Source organism: Salmo salar, chromosome ssa09 (genome assembly GCF_905237065.1).
Source record: "Salmo salar chromosome ssa09, Ssal_v3.1, whole genome shotgun sequence".
NCBI lineage: Eukaryota > Metazoa > Chordata > Actinopteri > Salmoniformes > Salmonidae > Salmo > Salmo salar.
Window position 1 is genome coordinate 46,071,313 of NC_059450.1, and position 18,688 is coordinate 46,090,000.

Below are 18,688 nucleotides of genomic sequence, written 5' to 3' on the forward strand. Positions count from 1 at the left end.
ATGGGCCAGCTTCAGTCATGTAGGATATAGCCTCCTTTATGGGCCAGCTTCAGTCATGTATAACATAGCCTAAGGGCAATTCCATGGTAAGAGTGCTGCTGAGACTCAGAATTTTGTATGCCAAACAAAATCCAATGATTGCAAAGTCAAACCAACCAAACAACTCTATTCACAAGGACGGCTTTTACCACTGAAGTTTGGTAACAGAATGGCCAGCACAAACTGTCATTCTGTTACCAAACTTTGCCGTTCTTCAAGTACATTTGTTTTTTTAGAAGTGTTTTTTTGTGAGAGAGAGAATATCCTTCTGCATAGAGTTGTATGGCTTGCTTAAAAGTGCTACACAGGACTTAAGACAAATAATTTACATTGTAATTTCAGAAAATGTTCATAATATATCTGCAATAATAGTGGAATGATAGTGTTTCACAGTATTACTTACCCGCCAGTGTTGTGATTGCCTGTGATATTCACCTATTTATTTCTCCCTGCCGGAGCGGCATCAAAATGGGAAAGCTATTCTGACTTTGCTGCTGAGTTATCTAGTGGAAATCGCTCTGTCATTAACTGGTTGCTAAAATTCTACACTGTTTGCTCAATTTCAGTTTATGTGAGAAAACAAGCACTGAATAGATAAGGAAATCATTGTACCATCTAAATCGCTGTGAAATATATTTTCTCTAGAATTGTCTAGAATGTCATTGAATGCTGTAGAGTTAAGATTTCCCTTCACTGGAACTAAGGGGCCTAGCCCGAACCATGAAAAACAGCCCCAGACCATTATTCCTCCTCCAGCAAACTTTACATTTGGCACTATGCATTGAGGCAGGTAGCGTTCTCCTGGCATCCGCCAAACCCAGATTTGTCCATCGGACTGCCAGATGGTGAAGCGTGATTCATCACTCCAGAGAACGTATTTCCACTGCTCCAGCGTCCAATGGTGGTGAGCTTTACACCACTCCAGCCGATGCTTGGTATTGCGCATGGTGATTTTAGGCTTGTGTGAGGCTGCTCTGCCATGGAAACCCATTTCATGAAGCTCCTGATGAACAGTTATTATGCTGACGTTGCTTCCAGAGGCAGTTTGGTATTTGGTCGTCAGTGTTGTAACCGAGGACATATTTTTACCTGCTTCAGGACTCGGCGGTCCCGTTCTGTGAGCTTGTGTGGCCTACCACTTCCCGGCTGAGCCGTTGTTGCTCCTAGACGTTTCCACTTCACAATAACAGCACTTACAGTTGACTGGGGCAGCTCTAGCAGGGCAGTATTTGACAAACTGACTTGTTGGAATGGTGGCATCCTGTGACGGTGCCACGTTGAAAGTCACTGAGTTCTCTATTGTAAGGCCGTTTTATTGCCAATGTTTGTCTATGTAGATTGAATAGCTGTGTGCGCGATTTTATATACCTGTCAGCAACGGTATAGAAACAGTTTTCAGCTGTGCTAACATAATTGCCAAAGGGTTTTCTAATGATCAATTAGCCTTTTAAAAATGATCAACTTGGATTAGCTAACACAACGTGCCATTGGAACACAGGAGTGATGGTTGCTGATAAATGGGCCTCTGTACGCCTACGGATATTCCATTAAAAATCATCCGTTTCCAGCCTCAATAGTCATTCACAACATTAACTGTCTACTCTGTATTTCTGATGTTATATTAATGGACAAAAAAGTGATTTTCTTTAAAAAACAAGGACATTTCTAGTTGACCCCAGACTTTTGAATGGTAGTGTGTGTGTGTGTGTGTATATTAGTGTAATTGCTTAACAAGTCACATAAGTTGCATGGACTCACTGTGTGCAATAATAATGTTTTAACATGATTTTTGAATGACTACCTCATCTCTGTACACCACATATAATTATCTGTAATGTCTCTCGGTCGAGCAGTGAATTTCAAACAAAGATTCAACCACAAAGACCAGGGAGGTTTTCCAATGCCTCACAAAGAAGGGAACCTACTGGTAGATGGGCAAAAAGAAAAAATACATTCAATTTTGCTTTGAGCGTTAAGTTATTAATTCCACTTTGGATGGTGTATCAATACACCCAGTCACTACAAAGATACAGGCGTCCTTCCTAACTCAGTTGAAATGCTTACCAAGCACTGGAGATGCTTACCAAGAAGACATTGAATGATTCTGAGTGGCCTAGTTACAGTTTTGACTTAAATCTCCTTGAAAATCTATGGCAAGACTTGGAAAATGTCTTTCTAGCAATTATCAATAACCAAGTTGACAGAGCTATAAGAATTCTTTGAATAATATGCAAATATTGTACCATTCAGGTGTGCAATGCTCTTTGACTTACCCAGAAAGACTTACAGCTGTAATCGCCTCCAAAGTTGTATTGACTCGGGTGTGAATACTTATGTGTAAATTAAATGTTTCTGTATTTCATTTTTAATAAATGTGCAAATAAATGTCATTTTGGGCTATTGTGTGTAGATGGTGGATAATTGTTTTATATTTAATACATTTTGAATTAAGGCTGTAACACAACAAAATGTGGAATAAGTTAAGGGGTATGAATACTTTCTGAAGGAGCTGTATATAATGGAAATTTTCTGAAATTACAATACAAAAATAAATCATGTGTAGCAGCTTTGCAAAGAATCTTTTTTTGACATACGTTTTCCAAGAGTCTCGGCATTATTCTGTAATCGTGGAACTGCTCTTAATCAGCAACATTGTAGGCATAAGTCTTAAGCCTGTTTTATTTCTTGCTACACAGTCTGAGATTCAATGTCTTTTTTTTCTTTCTTTTTTTTTTACTGAAGGTTTTTCATGTGTTCTGATAAAGTTGTTAGAACATTGCCAATTTCTATATAATCATTCTATGATAACGATGAAACAGTACCCTGCTTTAACTGTGAAGGAGGAATTCGATGGGCTTTCTGACGGCTCAGTTGAAGGAGTTACCTGCCTCCTACACAGTCTGCTATTCAGAGAGCAAATCTTCACATATTTGAACGCACTCACTGTCGTCCTCCTCTCATTTTTTCATGAGGTTGTATTTAGTTTCCCCCACTGTGGTAACCATGTGATAAAGCATCACACTGTTACAGCCTACCTCTCTTTAATCTCTGATTGTAACGTGGTGAAAGTAAGATGGATTGGTAGGGGACGGGAGAGCTACAAACGATCCAGCTTCAATTTCCCCATTGTCCTGGCAGAGTTCTGCGAAGTGTGTGTGTGTGTTTTCACATAAAGCAACAACACATTTTGAATAACTCAGAATTGGATTGAATTTCACTACACCTGCAATAATGTCTGCTAAAAATGTGTGTGAAAAATAAAATTTGATTGGAGTGTAACAAAGTAGACACTTTCCCCGTCTGTTTTTTGTTGTTGATCCATTTGCTATGGATGACTAGGCTACCAATTTGATCCAGTTGACGCAACCAGTCTGTAGAACCCTTGCCTCACAAAGCAATCTTTGGCAGGCCAGTCCCACTGCAGACACAGGCAGCCGAGGCAGGCCACTGGTGGAATGCAGTGCCTGGTATTCTCCCAGAGAGAGCCATGAACACGCAATCCCTGGGCTGAGTCCTAAATGACACTCTATTTCTAATCTCTGGCAGTCCCACCCCAGACACAGTCCCACCCCAGACACAAGCAGGACTGTGGCAGAGTGAAATATTACCAGGTCCTTGTCTAAACGTGAGCCCAGAATGGGAGTGTTCTTTGCTGTACTGACAGCGGAAATATTTCAAGATTTGAAAGATCCTCCCCTAACCATGTCTTTTGGTCTGCTGCAGTGCATAGAAAGTTTTACAAACATCTCAAACCCGAGTGAGGTATCAACTAGGAAAGTAAGCCCATGGAGCTTGAGTTTGATTGGTTGTTTTATTACTCAGCTCTTGTCTCTCTCTCTCTCTTTTGAGTAACAGTTTTATAATGTTTCATCCAGGGATGGAAATTAAGAATAGCTCGCTAGCTCGAGGCTAGTACTTTTCAGACCAGGCTAGTAGAAAATGTGCTCATCTAACCTGCCAGATAGTGATATTTTTTTGTTTTCTAATAGTACACATTTTGAAGCCGGGCTAGTAACATTGTGGTCTGCTCTAGACTTTCATCTACATTATCTTTGTCTGTTAGTTGTCCTTAGACTATAAATGGTATTTAGTAATCTGTCCATCCAGGATTTTTGTGTTTTAAAAAAAAGATATTTATTTTTAATTTTTTTGCTAGTTGCAGACCAAAACGTTTGATTTTTATTGTGGCAATTCAGACATTTTGCACGGCAAATTGTGATGATTTTATCAAATTTGACATAAATGCGCTGACGAGGGAAAGTTTACTTGATTGAATCATTTTATGCAATAAAAGTGTGGTGATTGGATAAAATTGCAAGCCGTCTTTTTGTAGTGCGGTGATTAGACGGTTTATGCGGTAACATTGCAATGATTTGACTGGTTTATGCAATAATAGTGCAGTGATTGGTCAGATGTTTAAAGCCCTCGCATAATATGTGGAGTTGTTGATTTTGCTAAATATGTTGCAATTGCAAAATCCTGGAGGGACTGAGTAATGAAGATGAAACCAACAATACTGATTGTTGTAATTTGCAAACTTTAGCGAGATCTATTCATTGTGTGGCAGTAAAGTGTGTGGCAGACAGGACCATGGCGCGGTGTGTGTGGCGGACACTGGACAGGACAGGACATGGCTCAGTTAGTAGAGCACGGTGCTCCTGTAGCTCCTGACGGTAGAGCACGGTGCTCCTGTAGCTCCCGACGGTAGAGCACGGTGCTCCTGTAGCTCCTGACGGTAGAGCACGGTGCTCCTGTAGCTCCCGACGGTAGAGCACGGTGCTCCTGTAGCTCCTGACGGTAGAGCACGGTGCTCCTGTAGCTCCCGACGGTAGAGCACGGTGCTCCTGTAGCTCCCGACGGTAGAGCACGGTGCTCCTGTAGCTCCCGACGGTAGAGCACGGTGCTCCTGTAGCTCCCGACGGTAGAGCACGGTGCTCCTGTAGCTCCCGACGGTAGAGCACGGTGCTCCTGTAGCTCCCGACGGTAGAGCACGGTGCTCCTGTAGCTCCCGACGGTAGAGCACGGTGCTTGCAATACCAGGATAGTGATTGGATCCCCAATCCCCAACAATGACTGGCTCCCCAATCCCCAAGCACTTTTCTAAAATGTTTTATTCTCTCTTTCAGGCTCGAAACATCCAAACGGGAGAGCTTGCTGCTGTTAAGATTATTAAACTGGAGCCAGGTGAGTTGGCTCTACCTCCAATTCCTCTTTCTATTTATGAATGAAACATATGCACTCATTAACAATTTTTGTTAATGATCCTAACTAAAGAGGACGTTAGCATGTAATGTTGCAACCCAGATTGAAGGGAGAACAATGTTTTCATAAAACTGAGTGTAGGTGAGCAGCCATTTTGACAAAAATTCATAATCTAAAATTCTCAGTTAAAAACCATTTAAGCCCTGATGTGTTGGAAGTGAGTTCTATACCTTAAGCCTGTTGTAAACTGGTCTGAAGAAGCCATGAATTTATGTCGTTTTGTAAAAAGGGAGGAAAATAAATGTTTGGTGTCTCCATGGGTCTTGGACTGTCCGTTTCACTGTGACCCAGATTAGTGGGATTACCACCAGTGGACCTGTTGTGCCTCCAGCCTACCACCCAGATAAACACCAGCTGATGAACTAACCTAATGTCATTGATGTAAAGAAGGGACCCTACTGGGTGGTTCCTCCAAGCCTGGTCCCACATCTGCTAGTGCTGTCTTTCCATTGGTGTGACAGTGACCATACATTTACATTTTAGTCACTTAGCAGACGCTCTTATCCAGAGCGACTTACAGTAGTGAATACATACATTTCATACCATTTCATGAATTATTTTATATTTTTTTTGTACTGGTCCCCCGTGGGAATCGAACCCACAACCCTGGCGTTGCAAACACCATGCTCTACCAACTGAGCCACAGGGAAGGCTACACCATAGGAGTTGGCTAGACAGCTACACCATAGGAGTTGGCTAGACAGCTACACCATAGGAGTTGGCTAGACAGCTACACCATAGGAGTTGGCTAGACAGCTACACCATAGGAGTTGGCTAGACAGCTACACCATAGGAGTTGGCTAGACAGCACAAACAGATGTAGGACCAGGCAAGCTGTTTCCTCATACTCATGTTGATGACAGGTCTCTCTCTTCAAGAGTTTGTTTTAGACTAACCTTTAATCATAAAGGTTGAATGGAAATGAAGGATGTGTGTTTTTGTGTGTCTTATAACATGTTAAATACATGTTAACTCAACGCTCCATAGTAAGCCAAGGGGAAAAATTCCCTCTTGATTCTGATCCTTTTTTTTTACGATCTTTCACCACCAGAGATCCATAGATAGTCTACATCCCAAATGGAACCCTGTTCCCTACATAGTGCACTACTTTTGACCAGGGCCCAAGTAAGTAATGCACCATGTTGGGAATAGGGTGTCTAAAGAAGCAACCAACCATAGCAGGGCTTGATATTCAGGTAAATTTGCAAGTCGCACACCGGGCTAGTGCCAACGGAAATTTGGGGAGGGTGTAGTTGCCCTTTTAATCCAATTGTGCACCTAGCAAGAGTGTTAGGATAGCGTTGTTTCTGGGCTGTACAGCGTAGCCTACATGTGATGGCAGAGTTGGCAACACGAATGCCAAGCCCTTTTGATACAAATCATCATGGTGTCATTCTACCAGGTAGGTCTACTTTGCGGTGAATATTTAATTGGGAAGGTTTTTGGTGAAAGCCTTTTTTTTTTTTTAGGAATGTTTATTCAAACGGCGCACGATGACTGAATTGCGCATCGCTTTTTAAATACCTGGTTTGTGTACCCATTGTTGCCTTAGTTTGCATTTACTGGTACATATCATCCGTTGAAACGTCTTTCTTGCCCTACCTGCTACCGATGTCATTTTTCTGTAAGCTGCTCCATGCAACAACCAGTTGAGAGCTGCGCGCTGCCCAAAGATGATATTCCACTCAAACTAGGGCTGTGTGCGGCATACGCGCAGTAAATCATATACATAAGAGCTTCGGGAATTCGGATTTTACTTTTTATTGCATGTCTAGCCCCGGGCGTGTCTAGCCCCGGGAGAGAAGTACTGGACCGTGGTCATCTGTTATGCGGAGGAGAGAAGGACTGGACCGGACCGTGGTCATCTGTTATGCGGAGGAGAGAAGGACTGGACCGGACCGTGGTCATCTGTTATGCGGAGGAGAGAAGGACTGGACCGTGCCCATCTGTTATGTGGAGGAGAGAAGGACTGGACCGTGGTCATCTGTTATGCGGAGGAGAGAAGGACTGGACCGTGCCCATCTGTTATGTGGAGGAGAGAAGGACTGGACCGGACCGTGCCCATCTGTTATGTGGAGGAGAGAAGGACTGGACCGTGGTCATCTGTTATGCGGAGGAGAGAAGGACTGGACCGTGGTCATCTGTTATGCGGAGGAGAGAAGGACTGGACCGTGGTCATCTGTTATGCGGAGGAGAGAAGGACTGGACCGTGGTCATCTGTTATGCGGAGGAGAGAAGGACTGGACCGTGGTCATCTGTTATGTGGAGGAGAGAAGGACTGGACCGTGGTCATCTGTTATGCGGAGGAGAGAAGGACTGGACCGTGGTCATCTGTTATGCGGAGGAGAGAAGGACTGGACCGTGGTCATCTGTTATGCGGAGGAGAGAAGGACTGGACCGTGGTCATCTGTTATGCGGAGGAGAGAAGGACCGGACCGTGGTCATCTGTTATGTGGAGGAGAGAAGGACTGGACCGTGGTCATCTGTTATGTGGAGGAGAGAAGGGCTGGACCGTGGTCATCTGTTATGCGGAGGAGAGAAGGACCGGACCGTGGTCATCTGTTATGCGGAGGAGAGAAGGACTGGACCGTGGTCATCTGTTATGTGGAGGAGAGAAGGACTGGACCGTGGTCATCTGTTATGCGGAGGAGAGAAGGACTGGACCGTGGTCATCTGTTATGTGGAGGAGAGAAGGACTGGACCGTGGTCATCTGTTATGCGGAGGAGAGAAGGACTGGACCGTGGTCATCTGTTATGTGGAGGAGAGAAGGACCGGACCGTGGTCATCTGTTTTGCGGAGGAGAGAAGGACTGGACCGTGCCCATCTGTTATGTGGAGGAGAGAAGGACCGGACCGTGGTCATCTGTTATGCGGAGGAGAGAAGGACCGGACCGTGGTCATCTGTTATGCGGAGGAGAGAAGGACCGGACCGTGCCCATCTTTTATGTGGAGGAGAGAAGGACTGGACCGTGGTCATCTGTTATGCGGAGGAGAGAAGGACCGGACCGTGGTCATCTGTTTTGCGGAGGAGAGAAGGACCGGACCGTGCCCATCTGTTATGTGGAGGAGAGAAGGACTGGACCGTGGTCATCTGTTATGCGGAGGAGAGAAGGACCGGACTGTGGTCATCTGTTATGCGGAGGAGAGAAGGACCGGACCGTGGTCATCTGTTATGCGGAGGAGAGAAGGACTGGACCGTGCCCATCTGTTATGTGGAGGAGAGAAGGACTGGACCGTGGTCATCTGTTATGCGGAGGAGAGAAGGACCGGACTGTGGTCATCTGTTATGCGGAGGAGAGAAGGACCGGACCGTGGTCATCTGTTATGCGGAGGAGAGAAGGACTGGACCGTGGTCATCTGTTATGCGGAGGAGAGAAGGACTGGACCGTGGTCATCTGTTATGCGGAGGAGAGAAGGACTGGACCGTGCCCATCTGTTATGCGGAGGAGAGAAGGACTGGACCGTGCCCATCTGTTATGCGGAGGAGAGAAGGACTGGACCGTGCCCATCTGTTTTGCGGAGGCGAGAAGGACCGGACCGTGGTCATCTGTTTTGCGGAGGAGAGAAGGACTGGACCAGATCGTGGTCATCTGTTATGTGGAGGAGAGAAGGACTGGACCGGACCGTGCCCATCTGTTATGTGGTGGAGAGAAGGACCGGACCGTGGTCATCTGTTATGTGGAGGAGAGAAGGACTGGACCGGATCTTGGTCATCTGTTATGTGGAGGAGAGAAGGACTGGACCGGATCGTGGTCATCTGTTATGTGGAGGAGAGAAGGACTGGACCAGACCGTGGTCATCTGTTTTGCGGAGGAGAGAAGGACCGGACTGTGGTCATCTGTTTTGCGGAGGAGAGAAGGACCGGACCGGATCGTGGTCATCTATTATGCGGAAGTAAATTGGCTTTGGGCCAGTTTTTCTCAAGTACTCTTAAACTGTTGCTAGTGCTAGTACTAAATAGTAGTACTAAAAACTCTAATTCTTCAAGTTGCTTTTGTTTACATTGTGAACATAGTCAATGTAGCTAGCTAGCTAGAGTTTGTGCTAGCTAGTAGCTTCTTGACTTAAAAAAAAATGTAACCTTTATTTAACTAGGCAAGTCAGTTAAGAACAAATTCTGATCATGGACTTCAGGAGACTGCATAGGGGGCACGCCAACATCGACTGCTGCAGTAGAGAAGGTGAAATGCTTCAAGTTCCTTGGCGTACACATCACTGGCAATCTGAAATGGTCCACCCAGACAGACAATGTGGAGCAGGCGCTTATTCAACCGCCGCAAATGTATTCAACTGAAATCACATTTACATACAGTACCAGTCAAAAGTTTGAACACACCTACTCATTCCAGGGAACTAAATTCCACGAATTAACTTTTAACAATGCACACCTGTTAATAATTGAAATGCATTCCTGGTGACTGCCTCATGAAGCTGGTTGAGAGAATGCCAACCAGTGTGCAAAGCAGTCATGAAGAATCTAAAATATATTTTGATTTGTTTAACACTTTTTTTTGGTTACTACATGATTCCATATGTGTTATTTCATGGTTTTGATGGCTTCACTACTATTCTACAATGTAGAAAATAGTAAAAATTCAAGAAAAACCCTTCAATGAGTAGGTGTCCAAACTTTTGACTGGTACTTTAAGTATTCAGACCCTTTATTCAGCACTTTGCTAGAGCACCTTTGGCAGCGATTACAGACGTGAGTCGTCTTGGGTATGATGCTACAAGCTTGCCATACCTGTATTTGGGGAGTTTCTTCCATTCTTCTCTGCAGATCCTCTCAAGCTCTGTCAGGTTGGATGGGGAGCGTCCCTGCACAGCTATTTTCAGGTCTCTCCAGAGATGTTCAATTGGGTTCAAGTCCGGGCTCTGGCTGGGCCACTCAAGGACATTCAGAGACTTGTCCCGAAGCCACTGCTGCGTTGTCTAGGCTGTGGTTCACCTTCTGAGGTCCTGAGCGCTCTGGGGCAGGTCTTAATCAAGATTCTCTATGTACTTTGCTCCGTTCGTCTTTCCCCTCGATCCTGATCAGTCTCCCAGTCCCTGCTGCTGAAAAACATCCCCACAGCATGAAGCTTCCATCACCATGCGGTGCCAAGTTTCATCCAGACGTGAAGTTTGGCATTCAGGATAAAGAGTTACATCTTGGTTTCATCAGACCAGTGATTTTCTCATAGTCTGAGAGTCTTTAGGTGCCTTTTGGCAAACTCCAAGCTGGCTGTCATGTGCCTTTTTTACTGACAAGTGATTCTCTGACTACTTTACCATAAAGGTCTAATTGGTGGCGTGTTGCAGAGATAGTTGTCCTTCTGGAAGGTTCTCCCATCTCCGCAGGGGAACTCTGGAGCTATGTCAGAATGACCAAGGCCCTTCCCCCCTCGATTGCTCAGTTTGGCCAGGCGGCCAGCTCTAGGAAGAGTCTTGGTGGTTCCAAACTTCTTCCATTTAAGAATGATGAAGGCCACTGTGTTCTTGTGGACCTTCAATGCTGCACACATTTTTTGGTACCCTTCCCCAGATCTGTGCCTCGACACAGTCCTGTCTTGGAGCTCTACAGACAATTCCTTCGACCTTCTGACTTGGTTTTTGCTCCGACATGCACTGTCAACTGGGGGACCTTATGTAGATAGGTGTGTGCCTTTCAAAATCATGCCCAATCAATTGAATTTACCACAGGTGGACTCCAATGAAGTTGTAGAAACATCTCAAGGTTGATAAATGGTAACAGGATGCACCTGAGCTCAATTTTGAGTCTCAATGCAAAGGGTCTGAATACTTATGTAAATTAGGTATTGTTTTTTATTTTTTATGAATGTGCAAAAATGTCTGCACTGTTTTTGCCCTTGTCGTTATGGGCTATTGTGATGTCACTATTGTCTGTAAATTGATGAGGAAAAATGTGTTATTTCATACATTTTAGAGTAAGACTAACTTAACAAAATGTGGAAAAAGTCAAGGGGTCTGAATACTTTCTGAATACACTATGTACTGTATATTCTCTCCATATTCTGTCCATAATGTCTGTACATCCCATCATATACATATATATTTATACTGAACAAAAATATAAGCTCGCCATGTAAAGTGTTGGTCCCATGTTTCATGAGCTGAAATAAAAGATCCCAGAAATGTTCATATGCACAAAAAGCTTATTTCTCTCAAATATTTAGCAAAAATGTGTTTACATCCCTGGTAGTGAGCATTTCTCCTTTGCCAAGATATGCCACACCTGTCAGGTGGATGGATTATCAAGAAGCTGATTAAACAGCATGATCATTACACAGGTGCACCTTGTGCTGGGGACAATAAAAGGCCACTCTAAGATGTGCAGTTTTGTCACACAACACAATGCCACCAATGTCTCAAGTTTTGAGGGAGCCTACAATTGGCATGCTGACTGAATTGAATGTTAATTTCTCTACCTTAAGCCACCTCCAACATTGTTTTAGAGAATTTGGCAGTACCTCCAACCGGCCTCGCAACAGAAGACCACGTGTAACTCTGCCAGCCCAGGAACTCCACATCCGGCTTCTTCACCTGCGGGGTTTGGTGAGAGACCAGCCACAACCAAAGAATTTCTGCACAAACTCTCAGAAACCGTCTCAGGGAAGCTCATCTGCGTGCTCGTCATCCTCACCAGGGTCTTGACCTGACTGCAGTTCGGCGTTGTAACCGACTTCAGTGGTTAAATGCTCACCTTCGATGACCACTGGCACGCTGGAGAAGCGTGGTCTTCACAAATGTATTTATTTAAGTTGACTGATTGCCTTATGAACTGTAACTCCAAAAATCTTTAAAATTGTTGCGTTCAGCGTATATTAGACTCTGACATTGCTCGTCCTAATATTTAGATTTCTTAATTCCATTTTTCTTTTTTAGATTTGCATGTATTGTTTTGTGTTGTTGGGTATTACGCATCTGTTGGAGATAGGAACATAAGCATTTTGCTAGGCCCGCAATAACATCTTCTAAATATGTGCATGCAACCAATAAAGTTTAATTTGATTTGGATGGTCACTTAAAAACAAATGTTTCTCTATTACCCCTTTTCTACTACATGAGAACTGTTATGCATGAACATCAACATGTCCTACTCCATCTCTAAAAAGACCTGTGGTCCGTGCAGACAGAGCTGGTGTGAACTCCTCTCTACATTTAAAGTTTCGTCCCTATTCATGGCACCCTATTCACTGGGTGGCTTCATCTCTGAGGGAAGTGTTCATTCTGAGAGGAAGTGGCCTGGCTTTGAGGGGCCCAGCAACATGAGAACATTGTGGATCGCTCTTGTCATGCTCGTCTTTTCAGTTCGCTGCCGCTAGCGACTGGAACGAGGGTCCATAGGAGTGGCATTTGGGACCCAGCCCTTATTATACTTTTCTGCGCATCTCAATAACGCATACTGAAAATTGTCCCACATTTTTTTAATGTTTCTGCGTCCCCTGTGTTCTTATATGCTGCATCTCTAAGATGGCGAAGAGGTCAACAGCTCATCTCTGCACTGTAGGAACAATACATTTACAGTCAGTCAGTGGTTGTCAAGGAAGGAATGGGCTTATGCCATGTCTGTTAGCTAGTGCCACATTTGGTTTGTCCTCCATAGTGCTTTCTTTAACTGCTACAGTAGTAGACTAATTCTAGCAGTTCCCTTATGTGTCGAGAAGTGACTGTTTTCTAGCCTCAGTGCCAGTCTGTTTGTGCCATTGTTCCAACTCATTGCCACTCCATTATCATGCAAACTTTTGGCTTGATAGGGACAGCAATGGAGTAGGCAAGAGCACAAAGAGATCAGGGACCAGGCTATAGAAGGAGACAACAAATCTGGGACCAGGCTACTAAAACACTGAACCGTGACGTGCCTCGTCTTGAGGATGGAGTAGGAAGAGACTAGGGAAGTACAGGAGGAAGAGACTGGTCTGTCTAGTAGCAGCAGAGAGACTAGCGAAGTACCGGAGGAAGAGACTGGTCTGTCTCTGTCTAGTAGCAGCAGAGAGACTAGGGAAGTACAGGAGGAAAGAGACTGCTCTGTCTCTGTCTAGTAGCAGCAGAGAGACTAGGGAAGTACAGGAGGAAAGAGACTGCTCTGTCTCTGTCTAGTAGCAGCAGAGAGACTAGGGAAGTACAGGAGGAAAGAGACTGGTCTGTCTCTGTCTAGTAGCAGCAGAGAGACTAGGGAAGTACAGGAGGAAAGAGACTGGTCTGTCTCTGTCTAGCAGCAGCAGAGAGACTAGGGAAGTACCGGAGGAAGAGACTGGTCTGTCTAGTAGCAGCAGAGAGACTAGGGAAGTACAGGAGGAAAGAGACTGGTCTGTCTAGCAGCAGCAGAGAGACTAGGGAAGTACAGGAGGAAAGAGACTGGTCTGTCTAGTAGCAGCAGAGAGACTAGGGAAGTACAGGAGGAAAGAGACTGGTCTGTCTCTGTCTAGTAGCAGCAGAGAGACAAGGGAAGTACAGGAGGAAAGAGACTGGTCTGTCTAGCAGCAGCAGAGAGACTAGGGAAGTACAGGAGGAAAGAGACTGGTCTGTCTAGTAGCAGCAGAGAGACTAGGGAAGTACAGGAGGAAAGAGACTGGTCTGTCTCTGTCTAGTAGCAGCAGAGAGACAAGGGAAGTACCGGAGGAAGAGACTGGTCTGTCTAGTAGCAGCAGAGAGACTAGGGAAGTACAGGAGGAAAGAGACTGGTCTGTCTCTGTCCAGCAGAGACTAGAGAAGTACAGGACGAAACAGACTGGTCTGTCTAGTAGCAGCAGAGACTAGAGAAGTACAGTACCGCTGAAAGGATTTAAAGCTGGAGTTAAATTGAGCTTTGCCAAGCCAGGTGATTCTCAGAGAGAGGGAGAGCTATTTTAAAACGTGTTTGTTTCCCTAGCTAGCTAATTCTGATGGTGCACACCACACACAGCTTTACATTTCTCTCACAGCTCTGTGAGCGATAATTTAATTTAAATGGTTTGTTTTATTGATGCTAAGGAACACTAATATTGCTTGTGGTTGGTTATGTCACCAGGCCAGTGCCACCTGCCTCCTTTTTGCTGTGGGCTTGTGCTCTGGTCTGTGGGCTATATGAGAAGTAGCAGTGGTTGGTCGATTTGGCTCTCTGTAGAGCGGTCTGTTGCTACAGACAGTCCTCAGGTCTGCCCCAAGAGGCATCCTATTCCCTTTATAGTGCACTACTTTTTGACCAGGGCTCTGGCCCTAGGTAAGGATTTAGGATGCCGTTTTGGGTCACAGCCTCTTGCTACAGACCAAATCCCTGTCTGCATGTCTGTCTTGGAGCCCAGAGGAGGATGTCCTGTCCTCACCTCCGTAGACTGGGCTGCTGCTGCTCTGACTCTCTCGCTCTCTTTAATCCTGCACGTTAGTCCTCCTTTTATATTCAAAATGACCCCAAACATCAGGGCCCTATCCATAAGGAGTAGGAGTACTTAGCTAGGATCAGTTCGTCAGGGCGTTTTATGCCTAATGTTGGAATCCTTCGGTGGGCCGCTTAAGCGGGGTTTTTTCGGGTTACCTAAATCAAAACATTGTGAAAAAATTAAATAATAATAATAATCATGGAAAAAGGCATTGTGTAAACTATAAGGATCATAACGTATGTAGAAAAGATTAATGGACCTATATTTTTTTATATATTCTTTGATAATTAATGATCACCAAAGCGAGACAGTAAGGGAGAATTTAATTTAGCATGATTTTATTTTATTATGTCTGATCAAAATAACACCACATTAGCCATGGCAAAATGCAGAGAATTGCATGAACTTGGGCCTCCCGAGTGGTGCAGCGGTCTAAGGCACTACAGACCCGGGTTTGATCCCAGGCTGTCGCACAACCAGCCGTGACCGGGAGCCGTATAGGGCTTCGCACAATTGGCCCATCGTCGTCCGGGTTAGGGGAGAGTTTGGTCGGGGGAGGGGGCTTTACTTGGCTCATCGCTCTTTAGCGACTCCTTGTGGCGGGCCAGCCGCCTGCAGGCTGACCCCGGTCGTCAGTTGAATGGTGTTTCTCTCCGACACATTGGTGTGGCTGGCTTCCGGGTTCAATGGGCGGGTGTTAAGAAGCGCGGTTTGGCAGGTCAATCTTCGCCTCTAACCGAGCCCATTGCAGCGATGAGACAAGATTTGTAATTGGATATCATGAAATTGGGGAGAAAAGGGCAGGTTAAAAAATAAAAATAATTTCAGGGACTTAGCTTTAAAAATGCAAACATTTATCTACACAGCCAAGATGGGCCCAGCTCTTTACCTGTGTGTTGTGAATACGGGCCCACCTCTTTACCTGTGTGTTGTGAATACGGGCCCACCTCTTTACCTGTGTGTTGTGAATACGGGCCCACCTCTTTACCTGTGTGTTGTGAATACGGGCCCACCTCTTTACCTGTGCGTTGTGAATACGGGCCCACCTCTTTACCTGTGCGTTGTGAATACGGGCCCACCTCTTTACCTGTGCGTTGTGAATACGGGCCCACCTCTTTACCTGTGCGTTGTGAATACGGGCCCACCTCTTTACCTGTGCGTTGTGAATACGGGCCCACCTCTTTACCTGTGCGTTGTGAATACGGGCCCACCTCTTTACCTGTGTGTTGTGAATACGGGCCCACCTCTTTACCTGTGTGTTGTGAATACGGCCCACCTCTTTACCTGTGTGTTGTGAATACGGGCCCACCTCTTTACCTGTGTGTTGTGAATACGGGCCCACCTCTTTTAATTGTATAAGTGTACCTGTCCTCTTATAGCCTGAGTGCCAGTCTGTTTGTGCTGTAATGCCAACTCCTTGTCACTTGCTTGACGATGAGCAGCAATGGAGTTGGCAAGAGAGCACAAGCAGATTTTGGACCCGGCTAGACCTGTCCTCTCCCCAGACAGAACGGACAATATAACCAGAGCATCACTTCTGCAGTAGTAGAGTGATTGCCTATTGAGGTAAACTAAAAGGAACACTGTACAAGCACAGCAACTCTCTGCTCTACCTTGAGTCTTGAGCGTTTTCAAACGGATTGTGTTGCTCATTAAAAAAAATATATATATTTCCTCTCATATGTCCAAAGGCAGCAAACTCTTTTCTTGAGAAATGTATTCCCTCTCTTGAGGAATGCCTTCTACAGATAGTAGCTATGCTCTTTACTGGCAGCTGTTTCTCACAAATTTACATGACATTTACATGTTAGCAGATACTCTTAACCCTAATTGCTCCTATAAGTCTCTCAGATTTTTCACCTAGTCGGCTCGGGGATTCGAACCAGCGACCTTTCGGTTACTAGCCCAACGCTCTTAACCGCTAGGCTACCTGCCACGCGAGCATGCACATGATGACAGTCGGTCTGATCTATGGGCAATTCCACGGTAGTTGCGCTGAGACTGAGTTTTTATATAAAAATGTATGACAAACAACCATTTGATTTTGAAAAGTTTTAACGAACTGTAAAACTCGACGCACAAGGACTACTTTTAACAATTTACATGGAACATTTTACAAAAACACAACTGAATTTTGGTAAAAATGTTTGTAGCAAAACCCTGTTAAATATCTGCTCTGAATGAAGACTCAAAGATGTCTGCAGAAACAATGGGCTGAGGTAGATTTAGAAACAGTAACAAAATAGCTGTAATGGAATTAGATCCTGGGTCCCTGATCTGTACTACACAGAAATGCATAATTATGGATGTGAATGTCATTCTCTTCATGGTGATGTATCCTAAATAGGTACATTATCCTCCTTTGTGTATTTGGGTAATATTCTACACACTTGCAATTTTATTTAAAAAAAAACATTATGAGCTCTGCCCCCAAACAAGATCAAATTTGGTTGGACAGGACCGAATCTGAGCCAATCATAGAGGTCTTATGTTTCCAAGTTTGGACATCAAAGTACAGTACAATACAGCACAGAACTGGAAAGTTCGGCACAGTAGAGTTCAGGGCCCGGTTGCATAAAAAATCTTAAATGTTTCCCTTAAGGAATACTTTCCCATTACATAAGGGAATTGTTTAAGGGTGAAGCATAGAGCTAGGGATGGGTGATATGGCCAAAATATCATATGGTAGTTTTCACATTTTTGACGATATTTTATGTTTTTTATTAATAAAAGTTCTAAATTTGCTTTATGAGTAGGGAGTGATCCTAGGGTGGCAACACATATATTCAAAATTAGTTAAATAGTTCAATGAGTCTCTCTCCATTCTGATTGGTTTATACTGTTCAATTCAACTTCAACCTAAAATTATTTCCTGCAATTCCATCAAGTTCTGTATTTCCTGCGCTCATTTAAGATAATTTCCACACTGCCATGATATGGACAAGAATACTAGGCCTTATTTTTAACCAAATGTTGCTATTGCTATTTAGATCAAAACACTTGTGTGAACTTTTGGAATCATGGAAATAGAATGTTTATTCTAATTCTATAGTTAGAATATAATAGTGGGCACTTTGAATACAGTGTTTGACATGACAACAAATGAAAATGTCATGGACGAGTTATTGTGACGGGTAGGAACCAAAGTGATGTTTCCTATAATCTTTGGCTACATTGAATCTTTATTCATATAGCCAACATATTCATGCTTCGCCTATTCCTCTTTTGATTTAGAAGATACTGTTGTACAAAAACATGCTGATTTAGGTCTACACCAGCACTGGTATCAGGCTGTATTAGCTAGCTACGTTTGCTCTGGCTAGCTAACTAGGGATTAGCATTAGTGGCTAACAAGATTTAGACACAACTTGCTGAGAAAAGACAAACTAGCTGATTGCAGATGTAAGAAACACAAACTAATAGTGTCATTATAGAACGATAGTGGATTTATATTAAGAAGCAAAGTGAAAACAGCATCGTTGATGCCAACAGTGTTGCTTGTGATGCATTGACCAGACTGAACGCAAGTGTCTCGTCGTCAAGCAACAACTAATGCGCTCCTTCAGTGACTGGGTGGGACGAGGTCTGTGTGGAGAGAGGGATGGCTTCAAGTAGCAGAGTAAACTATAAAAATGGACGTTACACACGGCGTATCACAATTAACAAACCAAACATTCAAATGCCGTTATAGAAGGTAAAGTAAAACCCCCAAATCGGCCCGTGCATCAATACCGGTATATAGTAAAATTACGGTATATAGCCCCTCAAATATTTCTTTAGGTGAGGGCATACTTAAGGGGTTTTACGGTAGTTTGAAGGCATGTAGGAAGAAAGAGTATCTGGTTACCATGGAGATGGCCTGATTCACTGACTAAACATCTTGGTCGAAGAGATCACATTTATTTTGTGAGATAGTAAAATATAACTTCTACAATCAATACAGGATAACCAAATTGCTTCAGACAATTAACCACGTTTCTTGTAGTTAGATTTTTTTTAAATTCTCAATTTGTTTTGTATTAGCTTAG

General features: G+C 44.1%; 1 protein-coding gene across 10 annotated transcripts in view; it reads left to right on the forward strand.

The window, feature by feature from the left end:
• LOC106611444 (mitogen-activated protein kinase kinase kinase kinase 5) overlaps positions 1-18,688 on the forward strand; it is a 142,094-nt gene that overhangs the window by 2,382 nt on the left and 121,024 nt on the right. For all 10 annotated transcript variants that reach the window (XR_006771010.1, XM_045723721.1, XM_045723723.1 and 7 more), the window contains exon 3: positions 5,166-5,223. Coding sequence is in view for 9 of the 10 variants with exons in the window: in XM_045723721.1 (XP_045579677.1) it covers positions 5,166-5,223 (58 nt within the window). In the remaining variant the exon portion in view is untranslated. The remainder of the gene's footprint in view (positions 1-5,165; positions 5,224-18,688) is intronic.